A 21,640-nucleotide genomic window follows, 5' to 3' on the forward strand; every position below is an offset into this window, starting at 1 on the left:
GGATATTTTTTGGATTATAAGAAATAAGACTTTGCGTAAACAGGTCACTGTTTTTTGTAATAAAAAGAGAAAATTCGTTACAAATTTTTCTATATACATAACATTCCTTTAACCATTTAATTTTGAAATATTTAATGTATTACTACGTTATTTTGTCTTATAATTTATTTATTCACTTTTATATTTCACAAAATACTTTGCATAATTAATCCATATTTATGGAAACATAAACAATACCAATTTTCATGCAACGGCACATAAATATGCGTTTTTTCTTTTACAAATAATAATCATATATACTATTCACATAATTATATAATTTCCATTTTAAATTTATTATAATAAAAATGAAGAAAATCTATATGAATAATTTGAAATTGTTAAAGTAAAAATATATTATGCGTCTCTTGCTTTTAAGAACGACTTTCAAAATGCTATCGAATGATATATAAATGCACTATTTGATCATTTAAAAAAATATATTTATTATATATTTTTTCCTGTGTACACAACTATAGTGTTTTCTCTATAAATTTCAATATTTCAAAGTGTACAAATTCAATAATAGTATGAGAAATTAATGAACTTATGGAGAATAAGCCAATTCAATTGATAGACTTCTTGAAAAAAGGGATAATACCAAAAAATAAAAAATATAATATAAAATATAAATGTAAATAAACTAACGAAATGAAGATATGTGTAATATAAAAAATAATAATGTAATATTTTTTTAAAGTAGATTATTTGTTAATTTCCTCTCTCAAAAAGAAAAAAATTAAACTATTCGTTTGGTAAAAAAATAATAATTTTTTTTAATATCGTTTGCATCGAATGCTTATGTTTAATATTTACTTTTTTTTTATTTTCCTATTTTCTTTCTCTTTTATTTGTTGAATTTAAGCTATTACTTTATCCTTCGAAAGGGATTTCGATTCTCTACTATTATATATATTCATCTTTATGTGATTTAAAGAAATAAATTGCAGAAATATAAAAATAGTGATAAAATAAAATATGTATATCCAAGCATAATATGAATAAATATATCAACTTCACACATAGTTATTTAATTCAAATAAATTATACACACCAATGGATTCGCGGTATGTGATATATAAATTTCTCAACTGTGTGTTATTATAAAAAAGGGATACATATATATGTCTGTGTGTGTGTATAAAAAGAAAGAGGAAATAAGCTTGGAAGCATGAAATAAATATATCATGGAGTTACACAAATTATTGGAAAACAAATTAAGTATCGAAGAATCACAAAATATAAATACTAAAGAGGGTGATATGCATTTAAATACAATAAATGAAGATAAAAAAATAGCAACAGAAAAAGGATGCGTTCTTAAAATAAAAAATTGTGATAATGAGAAGGAAAATTTACCTAACTCCTCTTATGAAAATATAAACATAAAAAAAAAAGGCAATGATTTACAATATTATAATGATCAAAAATATGACACCCTTAACAATGCGCTCACAACAAGTGAATCTTTTAACAATATTAAAATTAAAAAAAAGTGTTATGAAAAAAATGACGACACAATAAATTTAGATATAACTAGTAGTACTGAAAATTTGTATCACAATATAAATTATGACTACATTGATAAACAAGTTCACAATTTATTAGAAAGTGGAAATAGCAGTGATGAACAAGGGGAAATTATAAAAGATGAGAAAGAACAAATAAAAACAAAAATAGAAGAAGATGAAATAGAAAACAATGAAGAAATGCAAGGGCTAAAACATATAAAAGGTAGTCTATTATTTTCAAGTTTGTCAAACGACGAATTTATGAAAATAGAAAAAAATGAATCGATACCTTTTCATTCTGATGAAATAGATTTTATATGTGAAGATGAAATGAATAATATAATTTTATCACATGAACAAAAAATATCCACATTTACTAGTTTATTAAATGATAATGAAAAAAAAGAAGAAGATTATGCAAATTATTTCAGGGGGAGAAATGAAAATAGTATTGAAAGTTATAATGGAAATGGTAATGAAAGTTTTGACAGTAACATCAAAACAGGAAAAAGCACTAAAGAATGTGGTGAATTAGATAGTGAAGATGATAAAGAAATAAAAAATATATTAAATATACTTCAAAATTTAAGAGATTATAATTTTAATGATACAAATGCTATTGATAATGATGATAATTATGAAAATATGGAAGAAAAAGATGAATTAAATAACACAGAACATTCATATAATTGTGAAAATGAAGATAATAGCAATACAAAACATGACGATACTATTATTCACGATAAAAATATTCCCTTCCTTGGTACTGATTATATACCCAATGATATTGCTAGTAATAAAAAGGATATCAATTCGACAAATGATCAAACGGGAAGTGACGAAGACAAAGATAACATTGACCATTTGAACATTAAAAAACTGAAAGACAAGTATAAAAAATATGTTTTTTCTTTAAGTGATCATGATGAATATCAACGAAGTGATAGAAGTGTACAAAGCCAAAATGGAGAAGAACCAATTGAAGAGACATATTACAATAGTGATACAAATATAAAACAAAAAAATGAATCCGATAAATGCCAGGAAGATGGAAATTCTAGTAATACTGATAATATTGGGGAAAATCAATATAACTATAAACATATTAGTGGAATGAGTAATATTGATATGAATGAAACCCCAATAAGTGATTCTAATAATAATTTTGATAAAATGAAAAATCATAAAAAAAAAAAAAAAGAGGAAACAATTGAAGAGAATGAATTAAAAGAAATAAATGAACTACAAACCGATTCTTATGACAAAGAAAATCCTCACAACAATTTAACTAACGAAGAAAATTTAGAATACTATAATTTACCAGTTAAACCGAATGTATTGCATATAGAAAGCCAAGAGAGTTGGCAAAATAAAATAAGTGCTACAAGTGATTGCATTATTGATAGTAAACATAGTTCGGTTTCATTTTATAATCACGAAATAGGATCATTTGCGGAAATCGAAAAAGAACGCAATGATATGTATACCAAAGTTGGTAATACTGAAAATAATAACAACAACAATGATAATGAAACGAAACATGAAACTAACAATAAAAAGGAAATAGAAGAAACATGGAAACCCTCAGAAATAAAAAATGATATAGTTAATACCAATAAGAGTTCTAAAAATGAAGAAAATGAAAATTCTGAACAAATGAGAAAGAGAAAATTAATAAAAGAAAATATTAATAATTTAAGAAATGATAATAAAAATCTGAAAATTATAGACGAATTAAATCAAAATATAAATAATTTAAATTTTGAATATTTAAAAAATAATGAATTCAATCTAGACATAAACTATACCAACGATACAATGCAAAATGTATCAATACAAAAAAATAATAACATTTCAGAGAAAATCGAAAAGGTAGAAATTACAAATAATAATTTATTAGATGAAAACCTAAATTTTGATTATTATTTAAAAACTTTGCATAATTTAAAAAGCCGAATACACCAAGAGATCAGTGGAAATGATAGTAGCAGTAATAGTAATTCGAATTCATTAAATAAAAAAGATATCACAATTAATGAGGAAAAAAATGAAAATAAGGCTATTCAAAATTCTGATGAAATTAGCGCAAAAAAAGAGCGTGAAAATGATAATAATCAAAATGAAAAATCCAGAAATACAGAATATAAAGAAATCACAAATAATAATTTTCAAAAAGAACCAAATGAGCCATCTGAAAAGAAAATTATAAAAGACAAGCATCAGGATAAAGAGGAAGAAGGTAAAGAGATTGTCTTAAAAAAAAAAGTAAAAAAAAAAAAAAAAACGAAAAGACAACATTCTTTAGACAATAATGAAAAAGATGTATCACAAAACAATACACAAATAGAACTCGTTGAAAAAAATATTATCCTAAAAAATACAGTGAAAGATCTTCAAAATCAAATTACTAATTATAAAAAGATGGAGAAATTGTTTGATAAAAATAAAAAAAAATATAAAAATAAATTAGCAATTATTAATGAATATGAAAAAAAAATCGATTGTATAATAATTGACTTTAATAAATTAAAAGATAAATGCACAAATAAAGAAAAAAAAATATCTAAGCTTGAGGAAGTAACAAAATATATGAATGAACAATTTTCTATAAGTAAAATACAATTTGAAAATAAAATGAATGAATATGTTATATTTTTAAAAAAAAAAGATTCAGAAATATATATGTTAAAAGAACTCATAAAAGAAAAGGAAAAAGTGATTTCATTTAATGAAAATATATTAAAACAATATAAAGCTGATATTGATGATATGCTAAAACAAAATATAGAAAGAGTGGAACATGTAAAAAATAAATTAAAAATACAACAAAATATGATTTCAGAAAAAGATTTAAAAATAACTAAACTTGAGGAAGATATACGGGTAAATGATGCCAAAATAAATGCAATGGAAAATAAAATTAAAGCCTTACAAAATCAAATCGAATTAGAGGTAAAAGAGAAAAATGAATTAAAAAAAAATTACGAAAAGGAAAATAAGGAAAAGGACGCACTCTCTAAAAAATTAGACGAAATTGTTAAAGAAAAAAACAATTTACATTATAAAATAGAAGAATTATTAAAAACTGAAAAAAATATTATCGATGATAAAGCAGAGCTACTTGAATGTAAAAACGAACTAAGTATAGAAAATGAAAAAATAAAATTTGAAATAAATACTATGATAATAGAAAAGGAAAAGATGGAAGAAAAGTACAATTTAGCTAACTCCAAAAAAGACCAAATAAATATTGAAATGGAAATATTAAAAAAGACTTATGAAAATAATGTTAATGAATTAGAAAAATTAAAAGAAGATTTTAAAAATGTTCAAAAAAATTACAACCAATTGAAAGAAGAAAAAGACAGAATTGAAAAAAGCTACTCAACAGAAGTAGAAGAAAAAAATAAAATTCAAAATAGTTTTGAAGCGACAAAAAACGAATTAGCAACCCGCGAAAATCAAAAAGAATTGTTACAAAATGATTTGAATAATTTACAAAAATATCTTGATGAAACTGTTACAAAAAATGAAGAAGAAATTAAAGGATTAAAAAAACAGCTAAGTGAATTGGAAGAAAAATTAGAAGAAGCGAATAATTTATATTTTAAAGAAAAAGAAGTTATAGAAAAATTAAATAAAGAAAAAAATAAATTTATAAAAGAGTTTGATAAACTAAAAAATAAAAATAAAAAAATTACATCAAAAATGAAAGAAACACAAATTTCTAATGAAAAAACAATAAATGATGTTATAAAAGAAAAAAATGAATCCTTAGAAAAAGAAAAAAGTAAATTCACAGAAAAAGTTCAATCATTAGAACAGGCGTTTCAAGAGTCATATAACGAATTACATTGTCAAAAAAAAAATATACAAAATGAATTAGAAGAATTAAAAATAATTAACCAAGATATAAAAAACAATTCCAAAAATCTTCTAAATGTTAATGATGCACTTGTTAAAGAAATGAAGGCATATAATATCGAAAAGGAACAATTCATTAAAGGCTTAAAAAATATTAAAGAAGCATATATAAAAATAAAAAATGAAAATCAGCAGCTTAAAAAAAATGCATTTTCATTTATCCAAAAAGACATAGAACAAAACTATGTGCCAATTAATATACATAACACTGTTTTAAATGAAAAAAAAACTTATATTTCAGAAATTGATATTCTTAAATCGAAAGTTAAAAAATCAGAAAATGATATAACTAATTTATCCAAAGAAAAATCAGAACTTTCTGAAAAATTAAAAAAAATTAATCAACAAAATGAAGATCTAAATACAAACATAAAGGTTAAGAGTAAAATAACAGAAGATATTATGAGAACTGTTGAGGTAAGTTTTGATAAATTTATTCATAATATTTTCATTTGAATGAACATAAAATTTTGTGTCTATAAAATGCATGTACTTGATATATTTTTCATATTGGGGATAATTTTATATTCACCATTAATATATTATTTTATTTTTTTATCTTTCTCTAAAATTATGACCATATGCATTTTCTCCATTTTCCAGAAACTAAAATCAGACATAACCAATAAAGAAGAAGAAATAAAAAAGAAAACACTTGAAATTAAAAAAATGGAAAGAGAATATAAAACTTTATTGGATGATTATAAAATGGAAAAAAAAAATTTAATCGCAAAATATGAAAATGAACTTGATGAATATATGAATAAGTGTGAATTTGCTCATTCTAAGTATAAGAAGTACGAAGAAGAAGTAAGCATTGATACTCAAAAAAAAATTAATAAAATAAAATAAAATATAATATAATAAAATAAAAAAATGCATTATACAAAACCATAATGGAATGGCCAATTATTGTTTATTAGTCTGAACAAAATGTGAATATATTTCAACGAAATAATGAAGACGTGCATAAAATTTTAAATATTCTTATTCATAAAATTTATTCCTTTTTGTCGTATATTTGTGTAGGTTAAAGAAATGAAAAGCAAATTAAAAATGAAGGATGAAATATTGGAGTATACACATAAGGAGATCGAAAACATTAAAGAATCATTCTGGTACTGATAAATAACAAAAAAATATATATTAATTTATTTATACATTAATGTGCTGAGATATTTGTGTGAGTAAATATATCATGATTTTTTATTTAATATACAGCAAAGAATATGAACATAAAATACAAGCTGTTATTGAGGAAAAGGACAAAGAGATTCACGCGATGCAAAAGAAGTTTAAGGATCTCAACGAAGAAAATACAGTAAGGAATCATCACAAAATCCATATATGTATATATATTGAGGGAAATATAAAGAAAATGAGTCCTAATGCATCGATTCAATCTATTCGATATATCTATATATCTTTCGACATTTTTTTTAGGAAAATAAAAACGAAATTGCAAAATTAGGTAAAATGCTCGAAGATGCAAACAAAAAGATTAAAAAGAGAGACATGGAAATGTATATATTGCTTGACGAAAATAAAAAACAAAAAGAAAAAGCAGCCAAAAAAATGAATAAAGTTAATGAGTTATTAAATAATTTACAAAAAGAATATACTGACAATATACCATAAAGGGAAAAATTATTAATGTGTAATCATTTGTTATGCTGGCATAAATGTAACTTAATATTTAAATGCTATATATTTTTTTTCGAAAAATATGTATATATATCCTAAATATTTTTAAAAAATAATTGTCCAATTTATTACTATAAATTGAACATTTATATTTTTTTCAATTTTTTTAACATATATATAATGAAAATTATGTTTTCGTTTGTTTCTTTGTCTAATATTTTATGCTTAATCAATGAAAAAAATTGTGCATTCATAATATATAGTTTCATGCACATTTTTATTAATTTTTTTGTCAATTTATTAACAAAAAAAAATCAAAAGTGTTTATTCTTTCTGATTTAATTACAAAACATAGATATACACAACGAGAGTATATCATGGTCATATGTATACTTTATAAATCGACACAGTTTTAAACTGGCTATTTTATTTCATCATATAATTAATATATTATTTATGTATTCAAATGAAAAATTATAATTTGTAAAAATTGCAATATAGTAACTTTGAAAGACTAATAAGAATAATCGTAACAGGAACTTTCAACTTAGTATTCATCACTTGAAGAAGATAAAACATCATTTGGAGAAATCATATGCACCTGTTTGGGTGGCGGTTTTTCATTTTGTTTTTGTGATGAACTAGCTTGAAAAGGCATGGAACCTAAACTTATAATTGCGTTATTATTATTTGTGGGCCCTACTTTTTTCAATGGGTTATCATAATTAGGATTATTCATTTTTCTTTTCAATTTTTTTATTTCGATATGGTTATCCAAGTTGCTTCTTAAAATAAAATTTTCTAATTCTTCATCTATTGTTTCCTTTGCATTTTTTAAATGGGTATAAATAAGATATGCCATTTTTTTTTCTGAGGGAGTAATAAACGTAACAGCGTAGCCTACGAAAATAGAAATTACATGCATTGTATATAATATATATATGTAAAAGATAGTAATTAATAAGTTGAGAAGAGTGAAATATGAAAAAATCAAGACTATATTGTGGAGGGAAAGAGTATTCCTTGGTATGTAGATGTAGAGAGAAAACAGTGGCAAACTGATAATTCATGAGAACATACCTTTATTGTTCATTCTGGAACATCGACCAATTCTGTGAATATAAACAAAGAGATCACGAGGGCAATCATAATTAATTACAAAATTTAAATCAATAACATTTATACCTCTTTCCATTAAACCAGTACTAATTAATATTTGTGTTCTTTTATTTTTTAAAGAATCTAGTTTATATAATCTATCTGTTTGATCCATATCACCATAAATAAAATCAAATTTTATATGTTTTAGTTGTATTTCTTTTTTAAGTCGTTCATATAGTGCTAACACGTTTTTTTTACTATTACAAAAAATAAAACCTTGACCATTATTTGAAAACTGATGAATCGCATGTAATAAATATTTATATTTGTATGATTCTTCAACAATATAAAATTTTTTATCTATTAACATATTATTATCATCTACTTGGATTAAAATATGTTTTTTAGATAAATACGGTTTGATTAATTCATGAATACTATCTGAAAATGTTGAAGAAAAAAAAGCTCTTATAGAATCAGTTCGTATATTGTTTAATATTGAAATAACTGAATTAATAAATTGGTTTGAAAATAATTTATCAAATTCGTCTAATATAACATATTTAATATTAGTTAATGATAAATATTTTTTATTAACAAAGTTAATTAACGTTTTTACGTTGGCTATTATGATATCAACCCCTTTGTGTATATCATCATAAGCATTTTTAAAATTTATCCCATTAAATAATAGAGTTGAACTTAATTTATTCATAGATATTTTATTTATTTCCTCAGAAATTTGCACACATATTTCTCTAGTTGGTGTCAATATAAGAGCATGAGGATCTGAGATTTTTTTTTTTCCACCTTTTTGTGCATCCTTTTTGCTTTCTTTTTTATAGTTCATCAAATGAATGATTAGCGAAATAATATATGCGAGTGTTTTCCCTGATCCAGTTCTACTGTTTGCTATAAAATCTCTACCACTTAAAAATGTTGGGATTACTATGGATTGAGCAGGAGATAAAATACTTATAGACAAATCGTACATATTTTCAAGAACTTCTTTATCTATAATATTTTTTAATTGTAAAAAAGAGAAAATTGGCTTTGGTACATTAAAGCCTATTGTTTTTATATTATTTTTTTTTTTATATTCCACACTTTGTTCGAGAGTAAAACTATTTATACTTTCGTCAGTAACAAATATATCTTTTTTAAATTCTTCTAATTCAATTTCATCATAATTAACATTACAAATTATTATTTCATCATTTTTATTTTTATCATTACCATCATTTAAAAAATCATTAAAATCGCTATCATAATCTTTTATTTCCATTTGTGGATCTTTTGTTCCAGCGCTTACAAAATAGTTCTTAGTGTTATTAAAACTTTTTCCATGCTCTTTCTCTTTATTTTTTTCATTCATTAATTCTTCATTTTTTTTTTCCAAAAATTCATAAATATCTGCAGTCACATCATTATCATCCAAACTGTTATCATTCTTGACATCATTACTATTATTGTTATTTTTTTTATCAATTGGGGGCTTTTGATCTGTGTCATTTATATTTTTACCCTTTTCACATTTTCTTGGCGATTTTACATAACTATCTATAGAATTTCCAAACTCACTTCCTATCTCTTTATTATTAAATTCATTTTCCTCGCGTTCTTTTTTAATTTTTTCTTCTTCGATTACTTTATTTATTTCTAACATAAATTCGTCTAATGGATCAACTTCGTCCTGTCCATTAGCGTCATGTGTTTTTTCATTTTTATTATTTTCATAATTATCATCTTCTTCAAAAAAATTATCCTCATCTTTATCGTTATACATCATTGTTTTGTCAGAAAATCCGCATCTTATTATTCCTTCACTTTATACATACAAGCAATATATACATGCATACAAGCATATATATATATTTAAGGTGATACAATTAAATATCTCAATACCATTAAAGCATGAAATTTTCCTTAGATTACCCAAAGGAAAGCCTTTATTGGTTGAATATGATAGCGAAAATTTACAGAAAAAAAGTTATGACAATATTTGGGAGTAAAATAATAGGTAACCAAAAAACGGACTAAAAAAATATATAATTATAATAAATAAAATATTAAAAAAACAATGATATGAAGTTAAAAAATATTTAAAATTAAAAAATTGTATCATGTAAAACTATTTAAAAAAAGAAACATAAAATTTACATAAAAAGTAATTTGTAGCAAACATATTTTTATTATATGCTACATACATAATAATATGAACGTTACTATTTATAAATTTTAAAAAATCTCCGAATGTGTTTATGCACGTATGTAATTATTCAAAAATACTGTAAATATATATTCATACATACATATATTAATATTACATATCACAATGTTAAAAAATTTTGTATATAGATCTTCCAGTAACATACGCTTGAAATATAATAACGTATGCATAAAGAAATAAATTAATATAAATCTAGGACATATTTTGTTTAAGTGAAATAAAATTTTATACATCACTAGATTATTATTTATATAAAAAAAGGAAAATTGTAGAAGGAAAAAAAAATTACACCAACCATAACAGTGACAATAAACGCAAATAATAGCAATAATGTGAAAATTTTAATTTTTTTTTATCAACAAATTCCAATATATTTTTTAATTTATTTGTGGTACTAACCCTTTTTATAGTAGCGATATATATACAACGTATTGTGACCACATAAAAAACACTGATATAAGAAATCACATAACAGATTCATCTGATTATACAGACCAATTAAAATTTTTTTCCTCTATATATATTCATGCATAAAACGATGATTACATATGTTTGTATGTCTCGGATATACATTTTCCAAATTAATTTGTACAAACATATTGTAAAAGCGAAATAAAATTTTCCAATCTATATTATATTGCTTACTATATTGTACATGTTTTGAATCGTTCCTTTATTTTACTTATCAGAAATTTTGTAGAGAATCACGTTTGATAATTTCGAGGGAACGACAAATATATTTACTTAGCATAATATATGCACATAGTCACATACTCACATACTCATAAAATATAAATCTCTCTCTCCCTTTTTTCAAAACTAAATAATGAGTAGTAATACAAATGCAATAAGAAAAATTCCCCCGTTTATGAACAAGCTCGAGGATATATATAACATATGCTATGGGGGATTAAATAAAATAGAAAAATGTCAATTTGGGAAAGCAGTATCAAGAAGAATAAATGGTGAAAAAATAGATATGTATCAATTGTATATAATACATTATCAACTATGTAATAAAGAAAAATTGTATAAAATATCTTATGTTCAAGAAAATATGAATATAAGTAATAGTTTTTTTGATAAAGAATATAAAATGTATATGTCTGATGATGGGGAAATCGGATGTTTATTTAATAATAATGATAATAAATTAATGATAAATTTATTTAAAAATGATGGAAATAAAGGATCCTTTTTTTTTACATCTATAAATAATGTATCTGTAAATGATATACATAAGAAATTTTTTATGTATGAATCATTTTGTTCATTTAATTCTAATAACACTTTGTTATTATATAGTGCTGAAAGTGAAGATATTAAATTAAAAAAAGAGGGAACTATATTCCAAAAATCAGATTTAGATGCATTAAAAAAGTTAAATAATGGAGTGTATACAGAAACATTTGGAGAGCAATACAATTATTCGTTTTTTTATTTATATCTCTATAACTTAATAGATAATACTGTTAAATATATCACTGTAAAAGATATCACAAGCTGTTTTTATAATCCTAAATTTATCGATGAAACATCTTTTGTTTGCTTATCTTATAGAACAGTACCATATAGATTAGGCATATATGCTTTTAACACAAGACAAAATGATTTATTATTGTGCACACTTAATGACTTTGATTTTGACATCGCAGTAGATGGAGATAATAATGATATAAAGGATTCTGATGCAATTGGTAATAGTGGGAATAGTGGGAAAAGTAAGAAAAATCATGTACGGTGTTCATATATAAAATTGTCTTGTAAAAATTTTAAACATATTGCTTCACCAATTATTATAAAAGATAAAGATAAAGATCAAGTATATGTTGCATGTTTAGTAGTTTTTCATAAAAATGACGAAAGTAAACAGCACATTAGTGAATACAATTTAGTATTAATTAAATTAGAAAAAGATGAAACAAAAAAAAATAAAAATAAAAAAGCTAATAAAGATGTTTCTATGGAAGAAGAAAAATCTTTAATACATTACGAAAACAATGATGAAAATTTTAATGAATGTAACAATATTAGTGGTTCAAAGGTAGAAGATGGTCGTACTGATAATATTCATGGAAATAATAACAACATAAATGACAAAAACAATGACGATGCGTGTAATTATAAAAAAGTCGAAACATATATATTAGTTAAAGAAGGTGAATATACACCATATTTTAGAGGTATATATACTAACGAGATTAAAGGATGTTGCTATCCATATATTTTTTTAAATACAATTTTATATTGTAATAAAATAATTATTGCTGTTCATATGTTTACAAAGAATATATATCGTGTACTTATAAATGACATATATAATGAAAATGATCCAGGCACAAGCATTGAAATATTATGTATGAAAGAAAATAATTTATTAATTAGTATAAGAAATATGTTGCTAAACGATATATTAATGTATTGCATATTTAATGAACAAAACATTAAAGGGGATTTTATTTATCTTACAAATTTAAAAAGCTATAATATAGATTTTTCAACATATAGCAATATAGAAAAAAAAAGTGATTTTATTTATTCAAATATTAATGATAATTCTAAAAATTTATTTAAGATATTAAGTGAAATCGAGACTTCAGTTTTTGAAAATAAGCATCCATATATTAGGAGAAAGAAACCAAGCTATAATTTGCTTTATCAAAATGAGCAAGAATATTTAAATGATATCAAAGATAAAGGCATATCATTATCGAATTTTAATTTATTTAATAAAAATAATTTAAGAAATTTAATTCTATATATTCATGGAGGACCATATAGTTTAACTTATAATGAATATAGAAATATATATATATTTTTTGCGGCATGCGGTTTTGATGTTTTGTGTGTTAATTATATAGGATCACTAACCTATACGGATAAACCCAATATATTAAATGGTTTTGTAAATACTATTGAAATTAATGATATAATGGCAGTATTCCAAAATTTTTCTAAACATTTTGGTGATTATGAAAATGTATATTTATATGGTGGTTCTTATGGAGGATTTGCTTCATGTTCTTTATTAACAAAATCAAGTATTTTTAAAAGTGGATGTATTATTAATGGAGTATATGAATGGATATTATCGGCATATTCAAGTGATGTGCCCGATTTTTTTGTAAATTTAACAGTAAATAAAAATACAGAATATGACTGCATTTTTGATAAGCATGATTATGCAATGTCATATGAAATGTCACCTCTTAATTATGCTCAAAATATAAAAACTCCTGTTTTAATAATTTGTTCAAAAAATGATATGCGGGTTACTTATCATAACAGTATAGCTTTATATAATAGATTAAGAGCTTTAAAAAAAAAAACAAAATTATTTCTATTTGATGATGCAAACCATTCCATTGACAATTATCATTATGATGAAACTATTCTTATGAATACAATTCTTTGGTTTTATGATTACGACACTAAGAAGAAGAAGTAAATTAAATTGATTTTTATTATTTAGGACTGAGAAAGTTGTTCCATCTAACACACATAAATATTATATTTATATGCATATGTGCAATGTTTTTTTTAAAAAACTAACCAATTTATAATTTTTTTTTCACAATGAAATAATACATGCGTGTGTAAATGTATATTGAAATGACAACTCATCAAAGCTAGACGATTATATCCCTCATTTCGATATATTATCTAAAATTATTTTGAATTATAGTATATTTTTTTGTTTTTTTTCTTTATATTCAAACACAAAGCTTAAATAAAAGAATTAAAATTTTCATTATTTAAAATAAATATACCGTATATTATTTTGTTGTATATATCACATAAAGGTAATTGAAAGTATTAAAAAAGTTATAATATGTTTTTTATTTTTTTTATATACATGAAAAATATTTCAATATGTTACGTGCTTATATATATGCATATAATCGACCTACAATATTTTTAAAATCAATATAATATAAAAAAAATTAAGTCTTATATATTGTTGAGTTCGTGAATGGTGCTCAAATTTTGTTCTATGGCTTTTATTTGGTTTATTCCCATTCTATACAAAAAGAAAAATGTTACATGTAAGTATAAAACATACATATATATTCCAATCGAATTTGTAAAATCCACAATTATGCTTATACGTATATATGACACCTTTTTGGAAATAATTTAGAACGTGTATATATTCAACTAAAAAAAAAATTACCTTCGAGTATTTTCATCCAAGATTTCATATATAGGGTGTTCTCCTTTTTCTGTATATAAAATGAAAAGAAAAATAATAAATGTGTGTGAGACGAAAGGAATATGCAAAATAAAATTGGCTTTTAAAATATAGTATAATAATGAAAGCCGATAGAGGAATACAATAAAAAACACAAACAAATTTAATGTGGGTTAGAATAAGAATAAAAAATTAATTGATAATAAATTATTTTTAATTTTTTAAACTCATATAATACTTTTTATCCAAGGATGATTTAATAACCCCTCTACCGAGGGCCTCATATCATAGTCCTTTTCTAAGGCACTTTTAAGAAAATCATACATCAAATTAGAATAATTTTTATGATCTAATTTTAAGGCCGCAAAAGGAATATTATTTTGTATAATATTATGATAATTTACCAAAACATTATTGTTTATAAATGGATATGACCCATGTAAAATAAAATATAATAACATTCCTACATACCATGAATTGTTTTTATCATGATATAATTTTTTTATTTCTTGTGGAGATCTAATACAATATAATCCATATAAGTCACCTTTTTCATCAATATTATCATAATAATTATTTATACTTAATAAACTTAATCTTATCTCCTTTCGTGTCTTATCCTTAAAATGTATACAGTATCCATTTAAATTTCCATGATATATATTTCTTTTTTCTAAAAAATTCAGAGTGATTAATATTTGATAAAACCATTCAGCTAATATATTCTCGTTAATTACATTATTGCCTTTTAGTATATCAAAAAAGAACCCCCCCCTGAAAGTAACAAAATAAAGCCATGTGCCGAACATATATATATATATATATATATATATATATATTAGTATAATACAAATATATATGTTTAATATTTATTCGTCATCTTACGTGCAATTTTCAAAGATAACATAAGAAAATTTATCATCTTTATAAATGTTATATGTTTTTAGTAAATATTTTGGTAAACTTGATTCATTCTTATAAGTATAAGTTCTTAATTTAAGTAAAGAATTCAAGATTTCTCCTTTAAATTTATTTTTATCTATTTTCTTTACTAATCTTTTTTCTCCACTTCTCAAAAAAACACAAGGGTACAGATCTGTTGTGTCATTTACATTCGTATCGGGATTTATTAAGTATCCTCTATGGAAATACTTTGTATATTTTTCGTTGGACGAACATAGAATCCCCATTTGTTATGTAGTCGTGCTAATGCATATATAGGTGTATATATAAATTAAGCTTGCCAATTTTTTATTAATAATTCAAAATAAAGCATTGAGGCATATACATAATATATGTATATATATGTTTATCTTTACAAAAGTTTCAGAATAATAAATATTGTGTATTTAGTAAAATTTTAGGGCACAAACTATTAGCGATGTGTGCATTTTACAATTTGTCACCTTTTCATTTACGCATATTTGCGTTTTTTTAAATTGCGAGCATAACCGATATGGCAACAGACGCATTAATACTATATAAGAAAGCAATAAAATAATGCAACAAAGGTAGGAGATTAGTCAATATTTTTCCATAAGGTAGTAATCGTATCAACGTTGCTACCATTTAACTAGTAAAAAAAATTAAGAAAAATAAGATAAACAAATTAAAATAAATATTAAAAATATTAAAATTAAAATAAAATGAGATAAAATAAAATGGAAATATATATATATAAAATGATACAATAATAAAAGATAACGAAATAAAACACAAAATGAAATAAATTAAAATAAAGCTTATTTAATGTCTTTTCGAAGAAAAAAAACAATAATGCGCAAAAAAATACTTCTATATTTAAAGAATCGAAAATAAAAAATTGCAAATTTTATTAATATATTATGAATATATTTTTTAAATTCTTTGCAATTCTATTCCGTATGTGTTTGTTTAGAATATGATATAATTATTTCATAATCTTAAATAATGAAAAAAATAATTTATATTTTAAAATAAAAATAAATGATCAAAGTTGTGTCCATCAATTTGGCCATAAATTAATATACTATTTTATATGGTAATGGATAAATATATATTCTTATTTTTGTTTTTATTTACACAAAGTTGTATATTCATATTATTTCACTGAAAAAATTTCCCATAGGCATTCCCTCGATGCAATGTGTACACATATTTATATATTTGTTCTCTAATCCGCATTAAATAAACTAAAATTATACTTTCATTTTTCTGCTTTGATTATAACATGTTTGTAATTTTTCCCCGTATTTTCTTTTTTTTTTGATGAATTATATTCTCCTATTTTAGGACAAAAAATAGTTCGTTGTCATTATGTCCATTTCTTATGTAAGTATATGCACGTATACGCACGCACACCTATACGAAAATTCGCCCCCTAAATATATTACGCCATATTATTTTTTGAAAATGTCATAAAAAAAAAAATGTATATAAGTTTAAAAAGATTTATAATATAATAAGGCAATCTTGTATATATCTTTTATCTGTCTTTATTCCATTACATTTGTCACATTCTTGTCTCATATTACTAAATTATGTATTTTTGTTAACTGTAAAAAGTTAGTATTGCAAAAAATCATAACGCACACACACACTTTTTAGATACCAGTTTTTATCTCTTTCTTTTGTATATATTTTTTATTTTTATATTATATATTTCATTTGGGTTCCAAAAGAATAAGAAATCAGTGTCATATATAACCACTCATAGAGACTATGTTTAAATACATGCATACATACGTACATACATATATATATAAGAAAGATATCTTTAAGAATGCCAATATGAAGAAATGTCTCTTAAAATTTTTTTACAATGATTGGTTTTTATAATTAAAAAATATTATTGTGATAATGATTAAATGTTATGCAAATGAATGAATATATAAATATATGTTGGGGGGGTAACAATATATGCAACATATATGTATTTAATAGAATAAATACACAAACATATATACAAATAAATCGAAAAATAAATAAAAAAAACTTGAAAAAAAATGTATATTTTAAAATGTCAAATTTGTTTTATATTTTCTTTTAAATAATATCGCGCATGTAAAAAAAAAAAATTTTAAGATTAATATCTATATTTAAAATAGAACAAGATAGGATACTTTTATGTTGCATTTTTAACAGTATTTTGCATATAACAATTTTTGAGAATACAAAATAAGTAAGCGTATTTATTTTGGTGCAGACTCATTATTTCTTTGGTTTCTTTTTGAACATATTTAATAAATAATATCGTATAATACGTGAAATTATTTAATGAAAAAAAAGAATTAATCTGATTTTTTTAACATAACACACTATATATTAAATGAGTCAGCAATTAAACACCCTCATAGAATATTTTTAGATTACGTTTTTTTATTCAAATGAAAATACACATATATATATATATACAAACTCGTTCTTATATATAATTATGATGAATACTATAACTAGTTATATATAAATGTACGATCATAACCTATTGGGGATATCTGCATATAGAGTAATATAAGGAAATATCCTTGAATATATACTTTTTCACAAAAAAAAAGTTATACCTATATTTGATATGTATAATATAATAACGGCATGTATGCAAAGAGCTATATGTATGTATGAACAAACGAATAAAAATAAATATGGAAAATATATAACAAAAGTAGTATTGTCAATATAAATATATTACAGTAAAGCTTAACAATGAATAACCCCCCCAAATGTGTAAATTGTATAGAAGGTTATTCGGCGAGATTAAATATAATAAACAAACAATTTGAAAATGAACCCGAAAATATTACATCCAAAACTAAGTTAATAGACATATCGGAAAAAAATAGTTACACATCTCATACTCCTCTTATAAATAAAACCAAATTTATAAATTGTGAAAATAATAATGAACATAGTAAAGTACAAAATAAAATATTTTCGTCATTACTAAAAAAAATACGAAATGGAAAAGAAAAAGCAAGCATAAATATAAAAAATTATTATGATAAAAAAAAAAAATATGTATATATATATGAAAAAAATTTAGATCGCAATAAAAAAAAATTCACATTGTTAAATTGTGAGAATAGTGATTCGATAAATATAAACAATGACATTAATATTGACATGAATGATAGAGCTAAAATAAATCGGAATGGAAGCTTTTTAAAAATTTTCCAGAATATTAAAAATGAGTCAAATGATGAGGAAGTTACAAAACTACGGGATGTAAAAATAGATGGAAACAAGCAAAACGAAAAAAAAAAAACGAAAAAAATCGAAGACTATTTAATAAATTTGGACACAAATAAAAATAGCAACAATGATAACAATGATGTAATATGGAACCCTCATCTGAAATACTTAAGAAACATTAAAAAACTATTACACATTAGTGATGAAGAAATAAAGGATGTTATAGAAATATCAAATTTTGAAATTAATTTAAATATTAACACATTTTATTATAAATTTATAAATGAAAATAGTGATAAATCTCTCTTAAAATATAATGTTAATTACAATAAAAATATATATGACATACAAGAAAAAAGGGGACACAAAAATGAAAAAATCATATCTTACAAAAAAAATTTTTCAATTGGTTTTCTCTTACATCAGTATAATATCTCTATACAAGAAAATTTATATTATTGTTATAGAATATATGAATCTGATAAGTTTGAGGATGTCAAAAATAATATGAGGTGTAATATAGATTATACAAAATATCATCATTTTGGTGCTGGAACAAATAGATTGTTTGGCAGCTTTAAAACCATTCCAATAAAAAATAAAAATTGTTATGAATGTTCAAGATATAGAAAAAACAATGAATATTGTAATGATAATAGTAAAGAGAAAGAGTGGTATCCTGAAAATAATTTGGTAGAAAATGTGGGAATAAACGCGGAATCGTCAAATTTGCACTATTCAAACGAAATAACTAAAATATGTTTTGATACCTGCAAATTCGATGAAGGCTATTTAAAATGTTCAAAAAATTGCTCACAAATAAATTGTGCAAGTTGTAAAAAAAAAAACATTAGTAACAATCATAATAATAATATGCCGAAAATAGTAAGAAAGAAACAAGATCGTTTCGAAAGTGGACATACTGAAAATAAGTGTAATTTAAATAACGTTTGTTCTAATTCATTAATTATAACTGACTATCCATATATGCATAATAATAATGATGAAAAAACGATTAAGGAAAAAAAATCATCGAATAAAATTAGAAACTTTCTTAAAGAAATAATAAAAAGGGATAAAAAGGATATCACAAAAAATTCAAATAACATTAATAATGAGTATCACCAAAATGAAAAAAGATACAATAAAAAAGACGAAATATATAAGGAAAAGAAAGGGATGGAAAAAAAAAAAAATTTCAAACAAAATGACCCAAAGGAGTTATTTAATAACAATTCAGAATACAACATAACCACTAATAAAAATAGTACTAATAATATAAACAATAGACAACCCATTAATATTCAAAAAACGGAATCCTTTGAAAGTTTCTTTAAAACTGATAAAATAAAACAAAAATTTATAAAATTTGAAGAAGATATAAAATCCAAGGAAAACTATAAAGATAATTCGGATGGTGATATTACATTCAAATGCACTAATGAAAAAACAAATGTTTATGAGGAAAATTATGACAAATACTGTAGTGGAATGAAATATAAAGAAAGTATAAACAATAGCAATGAATTTTTAACAAGCCAATATGTTGATAATAATTTTAATGAAATATATTATATTCAAAGAATAAATGCGAATAATGACACATTTTCTGTGTTTGTTAAAATTTATCAAATATATATTTTTTCGAGGGTAAACGATGAGATAAATATAGACAATAAAGCAGACAAAAATAATGCTAATAATAATAATGGGCATGCCCCAAATAAAATTAAGGGTTATCGAAATTTAGAGGATAATTATGAAGAACAAACCAATTCTCATAATTCAAACAAAACAAAAGTGTCTGTATATGTTTTTATTACTATTCTCAATGATAGCCTATTAAAATATATAATAAAGAAAAAGATACTTTATGATGTTACTAATTGCATAAATCAATGGGAGATATATATAATAACAGAAATCCAAAATCTAAAAAATGCCACTAATAATATATCAATGTCCATTAAAATAAAAGAATGGAATGATAATATATATTGTATAATTAAAAATATAGAAATTTTTATTAATGATTATTTAAAGGTATTTATACATAATATTGCTATAAATATTATTTATTTTTTTGGTATATATGAAAATAATATGTTACAAAATTATGTTTCCTTTTTAAAAACCGAAGATAGCAATAACTTGCACACACGTAAAAAATACACTTTTAAGAGTATATATAATGATATTAAAAAAAAAATTCAAAGACTAAAACCCCCAAAAAAGAGAAGGAGCAATGAACATAGACAAAAAAAACATCAAAATATACCTAATAACCAAGATTACAAGAAAGGGTATAATTTGTTCCAAAATATATTTAAAAAAAATGACAGTAAAAAAAAACACACATTTTTTTATGATGATGCATATTTTTTTAATAAGTTAACAATTGACAAAAAAAAGTGCTATTTTAAATCACATCACGAAGCAAATAGTTATGTTGCATATATAAATAGCATATATTATAGAAGAATTATGTTTTTGTATATTTTGTTTTTTTTTATGTATATAGCCATAACAAAAACTATGCTCTGCTCTTGTTATGTGTAAAAATAAAAAAAATAGGTAACACATGAATTTCTTTAGGAAGGGAAGTATCCTAAACCCGAAAGTTTACAAAGTGCAATAAATAAATACCTATCAATGTCCATGTATAAACCTACATGCATATCTCAATGATGCATAGGGGTATATCCATTTTATTAAATCATATTTTTATTGAAAATGTGAAATCGCATTTTATACATTAAACTTGATATTAAATAAAGATGTATCCTAGCTTTTGAATTTCTTTTAATTTATTTTGTTCCACATATTTTACAT

The 21,640-nt window shown here is 22.7% G+C and overlaps 5 protein-coding genes across 5 annotated transcripts; 3 read left to right on the forward strand and 2 right to left on the reverse strand.

Annotated features, from left to right (window-relative positions):
- Positions 1-1,226: 1,226 nt before the first annotated feature.
- On the forward strand, positions 1,227-7,112 carry PY17X_1220000 (conserved Plasmodium protein, unknown function; the record flags this gene model as incomplete). Its single annotated transcript, XM_022956771.1, has 5 exons — positions 1,227-5,891; positions 6,078-6,284; positions 6,504-6,592; positions 6,696-6,795; positions 6,918-7,112. The coding sequence occupies 5 exons, from the start codon at positions 1,227-1,229 to the stop codon at positions 7,110-7,112; spliced, it is 5,256 nt and encodes a 1,751-aa protein (XP_022812622.1).
- Positions 7,113-7,665: 553 nt separating this feature from the next.
- Positions 7,666-10,008, reverse strand: PY17X_1220100 (ATP-dependent RNA helicase; the record flags this gene model as incomplete). Its single annotated transcript, XM_718860.1, has 2 exons — positions 7,666-8,018; positions 8,199-10,008. 2 exons carry the CDS (start codon positions 10,006-10,008, stop codon positions 7,666-7,668), a joined length of 2,163 nt encoding a protein of 720 aa, XP_723953.1.
- Positions 10,009-11,275: 1,267 nt separating this feature from the next.
- PY17X_1220200 (peptidase, putative) lies at positions 11,276-13,897 on the forward strand (the record flags this gene model as incomplete). The annotated part of the gene is made up of 1 exon (XM_725500.2): positions 11,276-13,897. The coding sequence occupies one exon, from the start codon at positions 11,276-11,278 to the stop codon at positions 13,895-13,897; it is 2,622 nt and encodes an 873-aa protein (XP_730593.2).
- A 503-nt stretch (positions 13,898-14,400) lies between these two features.
- PY17X_1220300 (protein kinase, putative) lies at positions 14,401-15,831 on the reverse strand (the record flags this gene model as incomplete). The annotated part of the gene is made up of 4 exons (XM_022956772.1): positions 14,401-14,470; positions 14,624-14,672; positions 14,880-15,415; positions 15,527-15,831. The coding sequence occupies 4 exons, from the start codon at positions 15,829-15,831 to the stop codon at positions 14,401-14,403; spliced, it is 960 nt and encodes a 319-aa protein (XP_022812623.1).
- A 2,491-nt stretch (positions 15,832-18,322) lies between these two features.
- PY17X_1220400 (conserved Plasmodium protein, unknown function) lies at positions 18,323-21,367 on the forward strand (the record flags this gene model as incomplete). The annotated part of the gene is made up of 1 exon (XM_022956773.1): positions 18,323-21,367. The coding sequence occupies one exon, from the start codon at positions 18,323-18,325 to the stop codon at positions 21,365-21,367; it is 3,045 nt and encodes a 1,014-aa protein (XP_022812624.1).
- Between the last annotated feature and the right edge of the window lie 273 nt (positions 21,368-21,640).

This window comes from Plasmodium yoelii (assembly GCF_900002385.2).
Source record: "Plasmodium yoelii strain 17X genome assembly, chromosome: 12".
NCBI lineage: Eukaryota > Apicomplexa > Aconoidasida > Haemosporida > Plasmodiidae > Plasmodium > Plasmodium yoelii.